The sequence below is a fragment of the Polypterus senegalus genome, chromosome 8, assembly GCF_016835505.1.
Source record: "Polypterus senegalus isolate Bchr_013 chromosome 8, ASM1683550v1, whole genome shotgun sequence".
Lineage (NCBI taxonomy): Eukaryota > Metazoa > Chordata > Cladistia > Polypteriformes > Polypteridae > Polypterus > Polypterus senegalus.
This window is the reverse complement of record NC_053161.1, coordinates 31,089,557-31,109,023: the sequence shown is the minus strand read 5'-3', so window position 1 is coordinate 31,109,023 and position 19,467 is coordinate 31,089,557. Positions and strand designations below refer to the sequence as shown.

The 19,467-nt window shown below is 35.8% G+C and overlaps 1 protein-coding gene across 1 annotated transcript in view; it reads left to right on the top strand.

Annotated features, from left to right (window-relative positions):
- Positions 1 to 19,467, top strand: part of pnpla8 (patatin-like phospholipase domain containing 8) — an 80,136-nt gene that overhangs the window by 21,398 nt on the left and 39,271 nt on the right. The window contains exons 4-7 of the mRNA XM_039760937.1: positions 1,926 to 2,077; positions 13,109 to 13,203; positions 14,749 to 14,920; positions 17,159 to 17,216. Of these exons, the coding sequence (XP_039616871.1) occupies positions 1,926 to 2,077; positions 13,109 to 13,203; positions 14,749 to 14,920; positions 17,159 to 17,216 (477 nt within the window). The remainder of the gene's footprint in view (positions 1 to 1,925; positions 2,078 to 13,108; positions 13,204 to 14,748; positions 14,921 to 17,158; positions 17,217 to 19,467) is intronic.

The window sequence follows — 19,467 nt, the reverse complement described above, 5'->3', positions numbered from 1 at the left end:
ATTCAAATTTAAGTCTCCCTATTTTTTCATACAGCTTTCAAATTATTTGGAAAGCAAAATTAACACAGGAAATGCTTAGGAAGCACACACCTGGAAGTTCACTTCAATTCAGTTAATTTTATTTTTGTGTAGTGCTCTCCACTGAGTGCAGGCTCATAGCACTATAACAACTTCACAGGCAAAACACAATCGCAGACTTTACAAAGTACTAATTACATAATGCACATACATAAAGATACACATTTGTTAAAATACATAGTAATATACAGCAATTTCAAACTGAATGAAAGGATCCTAACAGTATATGTCCATGAATATTATTTTTGAGATATGGACATGTTAACAATGGAGGAAAGAAAGCAAAAAAATCCAGTAAGCAGCATCCCTGGAGAGAATAAACATCTGGGAGTTTACAGTCAGTTATAAGTAACAGGAAAGGATTGTCTCTGTCTCTGAAAGGATCCAGCAGCATACAGATAATCTTATGCTCATTATTCCAGGGGGGTCCCCTGCACGGGTACAGTTCCAGAAAAAGGCTGACCTTGCATATTAGGGTTCTGTGAGACAGTAGGAGTGAATAGTGAGATGTTGACTCTATCCTCAGCAGTGTAGTGTACACGTTTACATAAAATTATACTTTATTAACTTGCCTTAGGTGTGCCACAGCCTTATTTACAACTATGGAAGAGAGCTGAAGAACTTTATTTTTCTATTAAAAAACATTTTAAATTAATTTAAGTGGATGATAATGGGTTACAGATAGTCCATAATAATAATTAGCATAATATGCCAAATGTGATTAACAAATTATAACAGAGGCAGTGTTTGTAAGCCTCCAAAGAGCATTTGGGTAGTGGTGTGAGATGTCACCACAAACCATCAGGCAGATTTTCAACTCCTAAATGTAACAATTTCCAGGCAAAAGAAAGAGAAGCCAACGAAATTCATTGGCTTAGAAATAAAAGACAGAGATTATGAATGTATGGCAATGAGATAAGTTACTTCCTATTGGTAGACATTGTAGTAGTTCCATGTATTAAGACACCAGGGAGCAGAAAAGCTGTTATTGCTTTAATTTTTTCATATACTAGGAGGCTTTGCCCCCTGCTCGCATCACTCGCCCACCCTCAACCCTCGGGCATGCTATGCTCCAGCCTCTTCGCATCTCTGCTGTCTTCAATTTTTGAGCAAGCCAGTTCTATTAGTGACTGTTTTTTAACAACAATGCATCCTGTGATATTTTACAAGTGTCTGGCCGGATTGTAGAGTTCTGTCCTGAACAAGGACAGGCATCTTCAGAGTTTGGCAAGGCAGGTAGAAAAAAAATGTAGAGATACAGGAACTTTGTGTTACTCACACCTTTATGTCATGATGTCCTGAGAGCATGAGTACATCTTGATAAGCCTTATGATCCTGGTGGGTGTAAGACGAATGTAAACCCTTAAGGAGTATAGCCAATTCTTAATTTATCTGACAATCTGATGTCATCATTTTGTTCCTGTTTTGCTGAGTATTGGTGGTTAATACCAACAAACTAATCTGAATCCATTTTCAGAAACATTTTTGTTGTGCTTTATGACACTGGTCAAGTGGAGGAAAAAGAAAATTTATAAATTTCAGCTCAACTAAATAAAGAAACCAATACATTTTAATTGTAGAAGTAAATCTCCAAAACTGAAAAGGGGTTAAAAAACTTTGGAGCTGTTTCAGGCAGCATTAGCAAATGGTTTAAATGCAGTTTAAGAGAACTTTTCTTTCTTTTGTTTTTGTATATTTTCTTTCTTATTTTACCTTTCCAAAATTAGATTTGATTTTGTCAAATTAGGATGGACGAATTAAGTTGTTACTGATGGCAGAAACCTGCATCATTCAGTTAAGACTTTTAATCCTGGAATCATTTTAATTATTGTGATTTCTTTTCATAGGAGAAAATAATACCGTGCTTGCTACGTCTGAGACAAAATGCAGATGAAAGTCTTCAAGCTGCAGTCAGAGAAGCCCTTTCATTGGTAGGATATGCGGACCCAGTGAAGGGCAATGGCATTCGAGTGCTTTCTATTGATGGGGGAGGAACAAGGTATTGTTTCTTAAATTTTGAGTTGAATTAGGTTTTTATTGGTTATATGTAAAATATTAAATGATTTATTAGTCTTAATTTCATGGGGAAAATTCCATATTTTATGTTACCCTTTTGATTTGTTGCGCCTTCACACATTCAATTTTCACATTAACAGGTTCATCATAATTTTCAATATCTTACTCTGTTTCTGTCCTTCTATCTTTAATTGTTTTACTGGAATTTTAATCTAAAGTATAGGCTTTTATCAGTACCATTTCTTAACACATGTCGGGAGAATTATGTAGTGATCATTGCATATAGTGAAAAATATGAGATGCTTCATCATGTGGCCATCTTTATATTAATAAATGTTAATAGCTTATTGTTTTTTCATTATTTTTTTACTTTGTTTATATACTACATTGTGTATATTTCAAAGATGAGAGGGAAAGATGTTCTTAGGAGCCTTTCTGCAACATATTTGTTTCTAGAATAAAATGATAAGTAGGTTTTTGTATACAGTGGATACATATATAGATATTTTATGAAAATCGGAAGGGGTATTTGTCATTTCTAGGTGCAGAATGCAGACAGATCTGAGGTACTATAATAGTAAATTCTTAATTGGTAGTTTTGTGCATAAAAGATAAGTTTGGCATTTTTCAAGTCAATATAACTTCTTCACATTTCTTCATGCTATATACTCACTGGCCAATCTATTAGGTACACTTGTTCAACTGTTTGTTAATGCAAATCTCTAATCAGCGAATGACATGGCAGAAACTCAATGCATTTAGGCATATAGACATTGTCAAGACATCCTTCTGAAGTTCAAACTGAGCCTAATAATGGGGAGTTAAGGTTACTTTAAGTGACTTTGAACATTGCATGGTTTTTGGTGCTGGATGAGCTGGTCTGAGTATTTCAGAAACTGCTTATCTACCGTGAATTATATGCACAACAATCTCTAGGGTTTACAGAGAATGTTCCAAAACAGGGGAAATATCCAGTGAGCTGTAGTTCTGTGGGTGAAAATCCCTTGTTGATGCCAAAGGTCAGACAAGAATGGCCAGACTAGTTCAAGCTGATAGCAATGGCAACAGTAACTCATGCAGAAGAGCATCTCTGAATGCACAACATGTCTGAACCTTGAAGCAGATTGCCTACAGAAGAAGGAGACCACACTGAGTGCCACTCATGTCAACTAAGAACAGGCAACTGAAATTACAATTTGCACAGGTTCACCAAAATTGAACAATTGGAAAAACGTTGCCTGGTCTGATGAGTCTTGATTTCTGCTGCAACATTTGGATGGTAGGGTCTGAATTTGGCATCAATAGCACGAAGTATAGATCCATCCTGCCTTGTATCAATGGTTCAGGCTGGTGGTAGTGGTGTAATGGTGTGGGGGATATTTTCCTCGCACACTTTGAGCCCCTTAGTACCAAGTGAGCATCATTTAAGTGCCACAGCCTACCCTGAATATTGTTGCCGACCAAGTCAATCTGTTTATGACCGCAGTGTACCCATCTTCTGATGACTACTTCCAGCAGGATAACACACCATGTCACAAAGTTCAGATCATCTCAATCTGGTTTCTTAAACATGGCAGTGAGTTCAATGCACCCAAATAGCTTTCACAGTCACTAGATCTCAATCCAAATAGAGCACCTTTGGGATGTGGTGGAACAGGAGATTCACATCATGGATGTGATGCCAACAAATCTCCAGCAACTGCATAATGTTATAATGTCAATATGGACCTATTGAATCTATGCCACAAAGAATTATGGCAGTTCTGAAGACAAAAGGGTTCCCACCTGGTACTAGCAAGGTGTAAAGTGGCCAGTGAGTGTATATGCATTTATCATGCAAACCTGTGTTCTAAAGTTTAGTGCTTTCCATAGATTTTAAAAAAGTACATAGCCAGTCCTGCTGTTTTATGGAGCACAGTGCTTCAACAGAGAATAAAAGCATAAAAGTGTACCAAATATGTCATCACTGAATTTCAATAAAAGAAAACAAGCCTTCTTGTGTTTACAAAGGATGTTTGTGACAACAAAAGGGATCACAAAATAATCTTTTCATTGCATATTCCTAGTACCATGTTTTTGAGGCAAGAATCTGTTTTTTTTTGTGTGTTCTCACATAAATACCAAAATCAAAACACAACCAACCATGCTACATGAACACTTTACTGTCACTGTGAAAAGAGCTGAACTAGCATGCACAATTGGTCTTCATTTAACATAACTGAATCTGATAATACTGGTGTTTGTTGTTCACAAATGACGTGTATAAGTTATTTTACAGTATGTATGTAATTACAAAACATGGATTAATACTTGAAACTGTTTTAGCTTGAAAAATGAATGTATTTGGTAAGTCTTCTGTACCCCATAAAGCTATAAAACACTTGAATGGAATATATATATTTATTTAATTTGTAGGAAACGATAACTTTAGAACACAATTTCAAATGGCAAATGTGTATATATAACATGTGGTTAAAGAACTATGACTGAACTAAAAATTCTAAACTAACCCTATACATGACAATTAAATGTTTTAAAAAGTAAATCAAAACAATCTGTTTATTGTCATTTTCAGTTTTTAGAGACAAGCTTTACGCGAGAAAAATAATAAATGAATCATTAATAATTCTGCTTTAAGTCAGTTGTGAACTGTTAGCAGCTATCCAAACTTCAGCATTATTCCTGCCAAATATTTATCACAGACATTCACACCAAAAAAAAGAAAAACTGTGATACTGAAGAATGTAGTATTAATCTTTCGTGAAAATGGTCTGGTGGACACATACTTGAAAAATCAATGGTAGAAACTCTCCATTCTAAGATGGTGTGCGGTGTATATTTTCTTGTGTATGCCCTATGTCTCCTTTCCCTTTCGTGGTTGAAGAGAAAAATGACAGATGCACAATGACTGAAATACAAGTTTAGATAGGTAATGGTGTTAAATAATTTGATAATGTTATAATGTTGTGTTTGTTGAATAAATTGCTTTATATTGTTTATACTGCTAACCAGTATCAGCAAACTGTAAGATGTATACCTTCATGAATTGGTATAATGTGTCAGCAGATGAGAGTTAATTAAAATACTACTTTTACTTCTAATTTTTTTCTTTGAGTGCCACTCTAGAGCTGTTCAGGATTGTTTTGTAGTTTTATCCCCTTTAGAAGGTTTTTTTTTTTCCTTTTTTATTGCCCACACAGCAACAAAGGTAGCTAAGTACTTGAAAAAGGTAATTGTGTTTAAATCTGTAGTTGTATGGGACAAAGAGCAGAGAAAGCAGCTGCAGAAGGTGGTAAGTCAATGAGTAAATGACCTGTGATGTAGTGTAAGAGTTGTAAAGAGTAACTGCAATTCCATAGTGGAAGGAAATTAAGATATATAAAGAATAATTGGATAGAGCAGTGTATGGCACTCATATTAGAAATGGAGAAGGGAGTATTCATACACTGATGCTGAAGGGAGATTATTACAGGAGCTTAAGGATCATACTTATGTTAAACAACTGCAGTAGGTACTTAAACAGATATTAATTTCTTAAGTTTGATAATTTATTTTAAAGGAGTTGAGCAGTTAAGTTGTTCAAATCCAAACTCTAAAAATAAGGCCAGTACAAAGCAAGCCCTTTGATATTGGATCCTTTTTGGAGGGTGTCTATGTCTGCAGTAGATGGCAGCTGATCCAATGCTTCAAGCTCAGCGTTACTGAACTGGAGGAGTAGATGACTGGCCTGCATTGTAGTAGTGAATTTGTGGACCTGGCCCAAATGTGGTTATGGAGATGGAGTACTCCCCTAGGATGGTACAAAAGGAGACTCTAAACCAAAGTGACATAGATAATTGGGTCACAGTTGGATGTAGGCACAAGGAAAAGAGTGCACACTGTCCAGGGGTATCAACCCTAGAATTTCAAGTATTATTCTATTTTCAGGACGTGGCAGAGAGAGATTATGATGCTGATAATTCTGAGGTGGTAGGCAGGTATAAGAAACCCCAACGGGTCAACTCAAAACTAGTCATTAGAAAGAGAGAGGTTGTGATAGTGAGTGAATACAGTCTTTACGCGGCAGAAGTTTGCTCCAGAAGGATAGTTCAGTTTCTTGTCTGAACTGGTGTGGACTTAGTTGTCATTGCCAATGTTGGAACAAATGACATCTATAAGGACAGGCTGTCATCGTTGCAGTCCAAATTTAAATAATTAGCTGAGGAGCAGAACTAAAGATAGTCCTTTCACAGCTCTACCTGAGGCATGTGCCAGTCCAGGTGAGAATGAGGAAATTAAATAGTTTAATATGTGGCTCAAACCTTTGTGTCAAATAGAAATGTATTAGATTATAGGGCATTGGGATTCCTTTTAAAACAAACAAGACCTGTTCCTCCATGACAGATTACATGTGAACTGGAGTGGCAACAATATACTGTGGATGCATATTAGTAGGTTAATCATGGATTGTTTAAACTAGGGAATGGGGGACCATGGAGTTTAGGATGAGCCAGGTTTAGTTCTTTACATGATGAGTTGAACAGCAGTAACATAGAAAATATGTACAGCAAATTAATTTCTAGACTAGTGGTCTCAAACTCTGGTCCTAGAGGGCCGCAGTCGCTGCAGGTTTTCATTCTAACCCTTTTCTTAATTGGTGACCCGCTTTTGTTTCTAATGAACTCCATTTTCTTTCATTTTAATTAACTTGTTTTTTGAGATTTGTTCTCTAGAATTGCTCCGTTTCTTTCCTTAAATGGCACCCAAACAGAAATAAAGTGAGAAGTGAGTGAGCCAACAGAAGACCAACTAAGTCAGGGCCTCAAAGTCCAACCAATTGCACTTCAACCAGTTGCTTAATTAGGCACCAGGGGCCTCATGTATAACGTCGTGCGTAGAATTCGCACTATAACATGGCGTAAGCACAAAAGCCGAAATGTGCTTACGCACAGAAAAATCCAGATGCAGGAATCTGTGCGTCTCAACTTCCACGTTCTTCCGCTACATAAATCCCGGTCAGCGTGAAAAGTAACGCTCGTGCACGCTTTATGTAACGTCCCAACTCCTCCTACAATTATGCCCTTTTTGAATATGCAAATCAATATAAATTGCCCTTAAGCTCAGCCTTCTGTGAAAAGACAATGGGAAAAGCACGGGGGGAAAATATAAGAATTTCAGCGAATACCAAGTGGAGGCAAAGAAAAAACATACTATTTGTTTAATTAAACCATGGTATAGTTAGTTGATCGAGTGACATAGTGTGTTGGAGAAACTTGAAAGCTCACGTTCAAAAAGTCGCACAGTGCCGGAAATAAAAAAGAAGTCACATATCAAAGTCGCCGTGAAAAGGCGAGTTGTAGCCCACTGTCTGAGTGTTATATGAAAGCTTATTAGGGTACAGAGAAAAAAAGGCACACAGTGGGGAAAAAGCACGAAATGTCAACTTCAATCTCGAAATTTCCACTTTAATCATGTAGTTTATTTTGTCATTAAAGTAGAACATCATAAGCTTCATCTTAAAATCGTTTAATTAACCAGTGTCTCAAATCACATCGTAATTAAAGTAGCACGTTAAATGCTTTGTTTTGTATATGATCTTCTATGTGCTCTATGTGTGTGAATCACTACTTGCTTCTTAAACCGGCTCTCTTCCTCCGACTGGACACAGAATCTATTACATTCATGATATTACAGCTCTGAATAACTAAAATACTGAGATGTATACGTGAACTTGCATACAACAAGGTATGAGATACCGTGGAAAAGTGCGTGGCTTTACGCCAAGTGTAGGTTTTATACATTGCGATTTGAATGTGGAAAAGTTCTTACGCAACATTTCTGTTCGTACGCACCGTTTATACATGAGGCCCCAGGTCTTGTTGTTAATTAAACTTTACTTTAATTCCATGGTTTGTTGCTACTCTCATTGTGCAATAGCAGACATTTTGATTTTCCATTTTCTAAGAGCACTGCTAAAATGTTTTAGAGACCTGAGAAGATCAGCAATCCTGAGACCTCCACCTTTCTTTATTTTCAGATATTGTATGAGGGATACAGTTTACTGGTCATGTTTTGGCTCATTTTGTATCTCATTGCTGTTTTGCTGCTAATTAAGGAAAAAGAAATAAGGGGTGTGAGTCTGCAAGAGCAAGTCAATTAAAATAAATTCAAAAGAAGTTAATTAGAAGCAAAACCAGTTCACCATTTAAGAAAAGGTTTAGAATAAAAACCTGCAGCCACTGAGGCCCTCCAGGACTGGAGTTTGAGACCACTGTTCTATACCAAAGGTAAACTACCAAAGTAAATTAAGTAACACATTAAACATTGCTTGCTTTCCTTCTCTTTCTCTGTACATTTAGCATTCGTTTGCTCAGACGTTGATGCATTTGCTGCTTCCTGGGCTTCTTCTCTTCTTTCGTTGGCATCTTTTTGTGTTAATTAAAACTGATTAAGTCAGATTTTGTGTTGCAATTACTTAGTACGTTTTCCTTAATTTTTCACTTAAGCTCACACTTAAGTCTTAAATCTGGCTCAAGAATGATTTAAGATATGAAGAGGAAGGGATGAGAATGGCGCCTGTATGCATGCACCGCACGGCCGGCCAGCCGGCCACTGCTGAGAGTCGATAATATAATAAAATAAAATAAAAAGAGGAATAACCTTGGAGGTCAATCATCAACCCCGAAAGCGGATAGTAGATGTCATGTAGTACATACCATACGTACCAAATTTCAGGTCAATAGTTCAAATGGTTTGCGAGCTACAGGTGATTTAAAATCCTGGACAGACAAACAAACAGCCACGGTAGCGTATTATACAAGAAGATTATAATATATATGTAGCTTAATGACAAAGATGGGGATTTTTTTGTCTGTCAGTGTATCATTTTTTTTTATCATGGAGAATCTATTTCTAGGGGTCTTGAACCATTTTTATCTACTTTTTTGACACAATGAACAGAGACATGTTACAAAACTACGGTCACCGCCTAGGTGATGTCAGCAGAAGTTCACTATAAATATGCAAATGGTGCATAGGTAGCATTATTCCTCAGTCGTATAAATGACAAATCTTTTGTCATAATTAGATTTGATCAAATTAGGTCAAGTTAACTCATTTTTGACTTTGATTTTTGGTTTGCCCTGCACTTTCTTTGTTCTTCCAGTTTTGACCTTTGACTGACCTTCACTACAAATTTAGTCTGGATTTTTTATGTCCCAGTCTATATATATATTCACAGTAATCCCCAGAGATACCGTCTCAAAACAGAGAGGAATACAGCATAGATGAATAAACATTTTTAGGAAGGATTGACTGAAAAGAAATGGGGGGTTGGTATTTATATAAAAGCTTTTAGGTGTGTTGAGAGACAGGGAGCAGTGGAACAGTTTTAAAAATGTTTTACATATTGAATCAACCCACAACCCCAGACATACTATCCTCCAACTCAACCCTAGGTTTAAGTGCAAAAAGCCACAAATCCCCCAATTATAAACAAATAAATGGTCTCCTTCACCTCCTTCCATTCCTCTAGTTGACTCCCTGGGGTGAGCTCTTTTTTAATGTCAGATCAGGAAATGCTTCCAGTGTCACTTTACTGCCTGTTGGGAGCACTTCTGGGTCATGTGGAAACCAGTATTATCCTCCCCTGGCAGTACACTCTGGAGGCAACAACACTCCAATTCCTATGCAACCCTGCAGGTGTCCTAACTAGAATAAGCCTAGAGGAACATTGCCACCTTCTGTGCAGCGGAATAAACCACTTTCAGCATCCACTTTCACCCAGTCCATCCATTATTCCTCGTTCCCAGTAAGGATGAAGATTGCCAAGTGTTTTGACCCAGATGTGTCTAGTCATGCAGTCCTTTCATAATGGCCACCTGGCTGGGCAAGAAGTAGGAGGTGAAAATAGGAGGTGAAGTGCATCAGGAACAGTAAAGGGGGAATTATATAGAATATACAGACAGTGAAATGGGAAATCCCTCCAAAGTTGCACTTTTGTGAAGTTTCTACATGTAAGCAAGTGGATAATCTTCCAGCAGTTACATGGACTACTAAGTAGATGCATAGTGTTTTGGAAATTGTAGAGGTAGAAAAACTGCTTAGAAGAAATCACCAGAACTAGGCAACATTCATCATTGAGTGCTTAAGGAGGTTATTAAGTATTGTTACAGTTTAGGATTTTCTCGCACCCTTGTACCCTCAGACACCAGATAAAAAGTCCAATTATTATTTATTATAATAATAATGTGCACAAAGCACGCTCCTCTCCACAATTCTCAAATAAACAAACAATACTCAAATAACCAATCCTCCACTCCCAGACGCTTAGCCACCCTGCCTCCCAACTCAGCTCGTCCGTCTGGGATTTCCCACAGTTCTTTATACTCCTCGACCCGGAAGCGTTTCACCCTCTCTGTCCATGTGACCTGGAACACTTCCGGGTCAGACAAAAAATCCTTTTTTCTTCACCCAGGAAGCACATCGTTCTCTTTGTCCATGTGACTATGACGTGCTTCCTGGGCGTAAGGCAAATAGTCTCTGGGCCTCCCTGCAGTGACTCCTGGCGGACCCCATGATATCCAGCAGGGCTTTGAATAAAGACTCCAATGTCCATAATGCCCTGCTGGTCTTCGGGGCACCTCCATACTGCAGGGAGGACTCCACCTGGCGGCGTGGGGGTATTGGCCGGGATGAACAGCCGGCCATACATCACAGTACATATATAAACCTTTGACACATTTTGAAAATAGTTAGGACATATTTTGAAAGATATTGTCCACTGAAGAACTTCCTAAGTACTGGAAAGTTGCAAATATTGTATTATATAAAAAACGGTTTTCAGGCATATCCAAGCGACTATAGGCCAGTAAGCGTAATGTGTGTCACTGGTAAATTAAAGAAAGGAATTATTAAGGAGAAGATTGAGCAGCACATGGCAAGAAAAGTGTTTGAGGGAACATTCATCATGCAGGAGGTTGTGTTTTACTAATATGCTGGAATTTTTAAATGAAGCAACAGATTGGTGCATATGATACTATTTTTCTGGATTTTCAGAAAGCATTTGACAAGGTCCTATAAGAGAGGTTGGACGTTAAACAAAAGTGGGATTTCAAGGTGTAGTGCATAGATGGGTACAGGAATTTTGAAAATACAGAAAGCAGAGGATTATGGTGGTAGGAACCTTATTATAATTGGATAATGTTAAGAGTGGCGTACCTCAGGGATCCATGCTACCACTGCAGCATTTTTATACATTTAAATGATCTGAATACAGACAATAAGCTGGTTAAGTTTATGGATGATACAAAACAAGGTGGATTGTCAGATAATCCAGAATACATTGAATTATTATTGAGGAACATGGATAGCATACTGGCTTGGACAGGTTTATGGTAGGTGAAATTTATTGTAAGAACTGCTTATAAGAATGACTTGAAGTGGACTCATCACTATCACCTTCTAGACAGTGTTCAGAAGCCATTAAGAAGGCTAACAGAAAGTTAGGATATATAACATGATATGTATAGTACAAGTTAAAAGAGGTTATGGTTAAACTTTGTAATCCCACACGTGAGGCCTCATCTGGAGTACTGCATACAATTTTGGTCTCCAGGGTACCAAAAATACATAGCAGCACTAGAACAATCTCACAGCGAGCTGATTCCATGACTGCAGAGTATGACTTGTGGAAAGTTTAAAGGAGTTGAACATTTTAAGTTTAAACAAACAAAGATTAAGAGGTGACATGATTGAAGTGTTTAAAATTATAAGAGAAATTAGTACATTGGATCCATGTTATTATATTCAAATAAGTTCAACAATAATTTAGGGATACAGTTGGAAACTTGTTAACAGTAAAATGTTGTGAAGTTTTTCTTCACACAGAGAACCATCGACACATAAAATAAGTTACCAAGTAGTGTGGTAGAAAGTAGCACTTTAGGGACATTCAAAACTCAACTTGATATTATTTTAGAGGAGTTAATTGGATAGAATTGGTAAGTCTTGTTGGACTAAATGGCCTATTCTCATCAAACATTTTATAATATTCTAGTATTAAATGCTACTCAGTCAGTTGGATGTTTACATTTAAATTTTACTTACTGCCAATCGTAGCTAAAAGAGGACTTCACACGCACACTAATGTGTGCCCCAGCATGCTCTACAAACTCTCTGATATTTATTTTCACTCCCTAATTTACTTTTGGTGAAAACAGATGTGTAAAAATGAAAAATTCCCCTTTATAAATATCTGGAAATACTAGAACAACAAAAAAGGTAAAATTTTAAATATTGTTTTTAGCTGCTGTATTGAGTTTTTGTTGTTCCCGGGCAACACTGGATACTTCCACTTATATAAAATGAAAATCTAATCTCCCTTCTGAATTACACTTTAAATTTAAGCAGATCTTTCAGATTTAAAATGCCCTCTTTTTGCTCAAATTACCTGTGTGTGTTAGGAAGAGGATGGTGGTCTTCATGTATGTATCTATAAAATATTCATCTATCTTCTAAACCCACTTATCCAGATCAGGGTTTCAGAAAAGCTGGAGCCCATCCCAGTAAGAATTAGAGAGAAGGCAGTAATAGTCCCTGGACGGGATACAAGTTAATCACAGGGTTAAGAAACACATGTGCCAATTTCGCATCACCAGTCCACCTAACCTACACGACTGATGATGGAAGCCAGAGCACCTGGGGAAAAATTCATGAGACGTGGTAGAACGTTCAAGCTCCATTCAGGGTGCATCCAGGATAGGAACTCTGCCTTCCTTGCCATGAGGCAGTAGTGCTACGACTGTACCAGCATGTCACTCCCTCTAAAACCTCTTCCTCTAATTCTGTGTTCACTGCTCATCACTTTCCCTATTGCTTATATCTATAAAAGTTACTACAGAATGCAACTTTAGTGTTAGTAAAAGATCCAGCTTCTCAGAATACCCCCTGTTACTACTTAATCTCCAATAAAAATGAAATGCCAGCACACCAAATACTTGCCATTTTTACATTTCTTTCTTTTCATTTTTCACAGAGGTTTAGTTGCGCTGCAGACTTTGTATAAATTGGAGGAGCTAACAGGAAAGCCTGTTTACCAGCTGTTTGACTATATTTGTGGTGTTAGTACAGGTAAGTGTAGAAATTATCATGCACTTGCACCTTTATGTTTTTACTGGAAGGCCAGTTAACCATTTTAACTTTATTTGATTACAGTTCATGTTTTACTTCCATAAATGTTAATGTAATCATTTAAGTTGAACTTAAAATTATATTTCACAAACTTTAAAAATTGTTCACGTCCTTAAACTTCATTAATAGGTTATAGAATAGGATATTAAAGTATTTATGATTTTTTGTCATTAATTGACATAAAAAATCAAGTGAATAAAATGCTGCAGGTCCTTCTAATTAACAATGAATATAAAGACTGATTCCATATACATTAAGCCTGTTACTGTGCACAGCTAGATAAATTAGGGTTAAACAGAATGCCTTTAAAGGATGCATGATTAGTTAAATAGTGCCATTGTAGTCTTCATCTATCGTCTTCATCGTTTATTTCATGTTGAACATAACCTGTTTTTCTTCTCCATTCTCTAAGATATACTGGTTAGGTTAATTGACATATCTGAAAATCTCCTGGTTTCAGTATATGGTCTAATGTCAAGTTCAAAAACATTTTAAATCACATGCATCTCCCTCTCTCTTTTGACTTAGACTACCCAAAAAGTAGTTGGTTTAAGACCCTACTTGCTGGAGACATGTTGTTAGGCACCTGCCTCACTGGGTTTAGGAATGCCCTCAGCTTGGACCTTATTGCAACAAACCATTGCACATTTATTAGACAGTCTTCGGTTTGCAGTAATTCCTAATTCTCCAATAGTGGTCTGCGTGGCAATAGTCAATGGAATGCTACTTGTTAATAAACAATCTTTTGAGGTAATTTACTCAATACTGCTAGCATGTTGTCTGTTCAAATAGAATAATCCTGACCTACGTATGCATTGTAATAAAATCCTTAAAAACAATCAATAAAAATAAATACTTATGTAAACAAGAATCTGGTTTACAATTTACAACACCTCATTTAGTTATGGAATTCTGTCAATTAATCATTTTATTGCACATTCTAAAATACAGTATATTTGATATCTTAATCCAAGTGTTGCAGTGAATTCTGGACCATTTATTAACATGAAGCATTGATGTCCATGATGGAGTTAACAGTAATCTTACATATTAGGATGTCATGAGTGTTTTAATATGAGTTAAAATTGTTTCATAATCTACCATATATATTGAGTCTAATTTTTGAAATCTACTTGATTAACTCCTTCAGCACTGAACTTGGCAAGTGGTTAGAAAACTTATGGATAAATGGATAGTTCATGATATATTTTTATCATTTTTGTATATTAGAACTACATTTACTAATAGTAATAAAAATGAACAGGTTATTATGTTGCAGTACCATTTGTTATCACAAGATGGTAGCACGGTAGTGTTTTTATATATATATAATATTATATATTATATATATAATATGTGTATACATATATACAGTATATACAGTATATAGTATATGTATATATAATATGCGTATGTATATATATATATATATATAATGCCACATAAATTGTCCTATTTTGTCCAATTTATTGATTTACTTTGCAGGAGCCATATTAGCTTTCATGTTGGGAGTGTTCCAGATTCCACTTAATGAATGTGAAGAGATGTACAGAAGACTGGGATCAGATGTATTCAAACAGAATGTTATTGTTGGCACAATGAAGATGGGGTGGAGTCATGCCTTTTATGACAGTGAAACTTGGGAAAATATTCTGAAGTAAGCCATAAAAGTATATATAAAAGCATGAATAATTTTAGGGACGGAACAACAGATTTGCACTAGAGATATTTTATGATACCTATAATATTGACAGTAAATGTTGTAGAGAAAAGCCAAGCAAAATGACACCTTTTATTGGCTAACTAAAAAGATTACATTATGCAAGCTTTCAAGGCAACTTAGGTCCCTTCTTACATCTTGCCTGACAAAGGGGCCTGATTTGCCTTGAAAGCTTGCATATTGTAATTTTTTTAGTTAGCCAATAAAAGGTGTCATTTTGCTTGGCTTTTCTCTACATTCATAATGGCTAACACGGTACAACACCCTAGTACTACAGTAAATGTTGGAAACACTGGGACTATTATGCCTTACTGTACTGTATATTTAAATACACGAAAGATGATGTGATGTCCATTGCAGCTTTGTATAACATTGTCTGTTGGTTCCAAAAGATAACCAATTATATTGGTTTGTGATATAACCTGCCTCATAGAATGTCTAATTAGTTTAGAAGGGAACTGAAAATAATATTTCATTTTTATAATGAGAATAAGCATGTGTTTATTATGTGTTATTTAGTAACTAGTATTTGTGTGAAATGCCTGAATAGTATACTTTTAGCAGTTTTCCACAATAGTTATAAAGAGGTAGTTTCAGAAATATGTAATTATTCAATAAAGTAATCATTTAAATTGTTAAGATTTCTTTTCATTTCATAATAACAACTATTCATATACATAATACTTAGTTGTTCTATGAAATAATGGTATCAATTCCTTTAACTTACATGCTTAATTTTCAGTATAATGTGTTCCGAATACCATTACTTAAAATGTTCAATTGCATGTTGTGTCACCTAAGCCGATGTTACATTATGTAAGTTCAATTTAGAGAGCTTTGCCAACTGTAACTGCTGATCTTGTCACCAGACCATGTAATTTTACACGTGATAATTACTGGCCAAGTCAAATTTAGCAACTGCAGACAACTGTCCAGCACAATCATTCTTGAACCTTTTTCTGACAGCCAGTACCAAGAAGCTGGTACCGTATGAAGAGTTAACAGGTACACCGAGTTCAGCCACAATCTGTTCTATTTTCTAGTCTGTTGTGGTACACAAAATATGAAGCATCAGATAGTCTTTTCTTACTCGTTCTTCTGATTATAAATCCTGCAGGTCATATGAGCCCAATCACTTAAAGGAATGGACCCTGCTACCACTTAAAGGAATGTTCCAAAACTATTTCTCAATTCAGTTACATCTCCCTTTTGCTGTATGAACAAAATGCTAGTACTCAGAGTAGAAGCCCTTGTCCTTGGTCACCTGATACTTTAGTAGCGCTTCAATGGATGTGTCTCCATGGCAGCTCTTCAGCTTTTTGTTCCCTTAAAGGGATAACATGGCCTCACTCCTTTACATTAGGGACTTTGTGCTGTCCCTTAATGATTTGGAGCATCTCCTGATAGGGTGCCCTTTGCTTCCACATGTCAGTCAGCAAGCCTTTTTTCCTCATGCCAGCCCCACATGTCTTAGGTGTGAGGCACTACAATATCTGTAAGCCTGAGTAAATCTTTTCAAACTTTTAACTAGCTGTCACTGTTTCTCAGTTTTACTGGTACCTTCCTCTTTTCACTTCCAGGGCACCACATATGAGAGGCCTGAGTGTTGCACTCCATGCCAATGAGAGTCTCTTTGAGGAGGCTTCTCATGGAAACTTCAGTTAGCCAACTACCACCTTCGTAGTACCTTAGCTACTAACAATATCTTACCAGCTAGTCATTCTTTGATACTACTATGTTTTCAGTGACTTTAGAAAGAAAAAAAGGTACGTTTGAAATTGGTCCATAATCATAAATATGTGAATGCAGTGCTTTCTTGCTTGGTTTATTGTTCCTTTTACACCATCATCCTCCTCTCATTCTTTGGTAAAACTATTTATTTGGAAGATTATTAATCAAAAATAACTTTTGCACATATTCTGCAGTACAGCTTGGAGTAGGCTGATTATATAAATAAATGTCTAAAAGTAAGTTTTGAAATAGTGGTAAGTTTATAAAATGTTATTTATATGCATATGATCTTCATCTGAAAAACATGAAATTTTTCAAGCTTTTATCCTTTGTTTTATGTACTTGTATGTATTGTTATAACACAAACTAGAGAAAAGGATAATACTCAGTAGTACTTATATCTTAACTTGCTACATTTACTTGTTTCCTTCTATTTCTTTACAGAGAGAGATTAGGTTCAGGTCTTCTGATAGAAACGTCCAGAAGTCCACAATGCCCAAAGGTGAGAGTGGAATCTTCAATAAAACATACTTCATTTAGCAATAATTAAAAAAATCAAATATTGATACTGAATCTTTGACCATTTTGTCTCAGTGTTATGTTTCAGCTGGAAAAATGACAGATCTCAATATCGGAAGTAAACATCTGGTAGCATAAATAAAAATAAATAAATAAAATGTATTATTATTGTTATAAATCATTAGTCACAAATGTGTCAGACATTTGAAGCATTAATAAGAATTCTAGAGATGCTGTAATAAAAAAAGAGATTTTTTTTGCCTCTGCGAGCTAATATTTTAATGAACTAAAATATTGCTTTTAATTGACTATAAAGCTGATGTTAAAAAATAAGGTATGCAGTATAGCAGTTAGTAACTTTTTCTGTGTTTAAGAAAGTTTAGTTTACAATTTGTTTTATTGTTTCTCCAATGAAAAAGTTAATTAGTTAAAGGAGCATATTTTAGTGTCCATGTACTAAAACACAATTTAAAAAAATAAATTTTAAACTCTGTGAAAATGTTTAATAAAGCCCTTTGTGTAGATGTAGCATTTTATTGCTTCTTCCCAGTCTCATTTAGTTGGTAAACAGCATTTAGCCATTTGCTAAATAATTAATTACACAGTAATTTTCTAACCTACTCAAAGCACTTTATATAGACACAAAGGAACCACTTCATCCACCCGAGTTATGCAACGACAGCCATTTTTGAACCAGTGTGCTCACCACATATCAAGAGGTGAAGGGTTGAGAGTGATAATTCGCGAGAAAGGGACAGGAAATGATTAGGGGGCCAGATTGACCAGGCCATAGTGTGGAATTTAGCCATGACATAGGGAAACACCCTACTATTTTTCAATGGATGCTCATGGATCTTTGATGACCACAGAGAGTTAGGACCACAGTTTTACATCTCATTTAAAGGACAATGCCAATTTTTATAGCACAGTGTCCCCGTTTCTGCAGTGGGAATTGGGATTCACACACATACCACATCTTTTTTCTAGCAGCAACCCAAGCTTATACAGGATGGTCTCCCAAATAAGTACTGGTTAAGCCCAAACATGCTTAGTTTCAGGTAGACTACCTCTTCTGAAGTGGAAATTAATTCCGCATCTCCAAAGTTAAGTCTGTTTTTTATAAACATTTTTTAAGGTTCCCTTGCAAGGTTTTTTCTGAAAATGTAGTTTTTTTTTCATTGAGGAAGTTGCAATGTTTTCTAGTCCACTGTAGAAGGTTTTCCAAAACTAGAAAAACTAGCAGATGGGAGGTAGTGTATAATGAGTATGGATACATTTATTTCCTGAGGAACACAGGCTACTGTATAGACTCTGAGGATGCATGACTGTGTTGTCTTCCATTGTATAACAAACCTTCATCATTTATTAAAATACAATTCAGTGAAGCTAACATGTGTAAGCATTGATACTGCTAAGCAGAATTTAAACCTTATTAATAAATTAGAACAAAAGATTCTGAAATAACATGCAGTATAGCTACAGATTTATATTTACAGATTTATAGTATTAAGAGTTTTACATATTTGCAGATTTACAGTTATAATTAAAATGTTGCTGCAAATTAATTTTTATTCTTAATTCATATACTTTTTTACTACCTAAATATGGAAAGATTGTAAAATTTTTAAATACCTGCTTGGCTCTTTGAAGTATTTCGTCCAATATGGAACATATACTTATTTAAATAATAAGCAATTAAGTAATAAACCACTGATTTTCTTTTTAATTCATGTGTTTCTAATTATAACGTAATAAACATACATTTTTAAAATTAAGTAGTGGCAGGAACACTAAAATGAGGAAAACACCACATTACCAAGCAAAAAAAAAATACAGAAGTCCCTAAAATCATCTTCAGCTGCTTCCTAAAAAAGAGAGCTAACATGGCTATCCTGACCACAACTCAGAAGAGCTTATTTCATCCCCTGATTTTGTCTACCCAAAATGCAAGAAATATAGCACTGTCATAAATTTGTTTTATCCCATCAGCACTCTGACTCTGTTCACCGACTTGTTCCTGAAAGTAACCTTCCTTAGTTACCTTTTACAACAAGCATAGACACAGTAAACCTCTCCATGCTCCATTACCTTGGTGCATATAATTAATGCTAATGGTTTCACCACTGTTTTCATGTATGATTTTTGTATTTAGATGGTAAAAAATTTGATAAGTTGCAATACTTACTCGCTGAACATGGAATACCTGTATAAGTATCTAATATCTCACTGTAGAT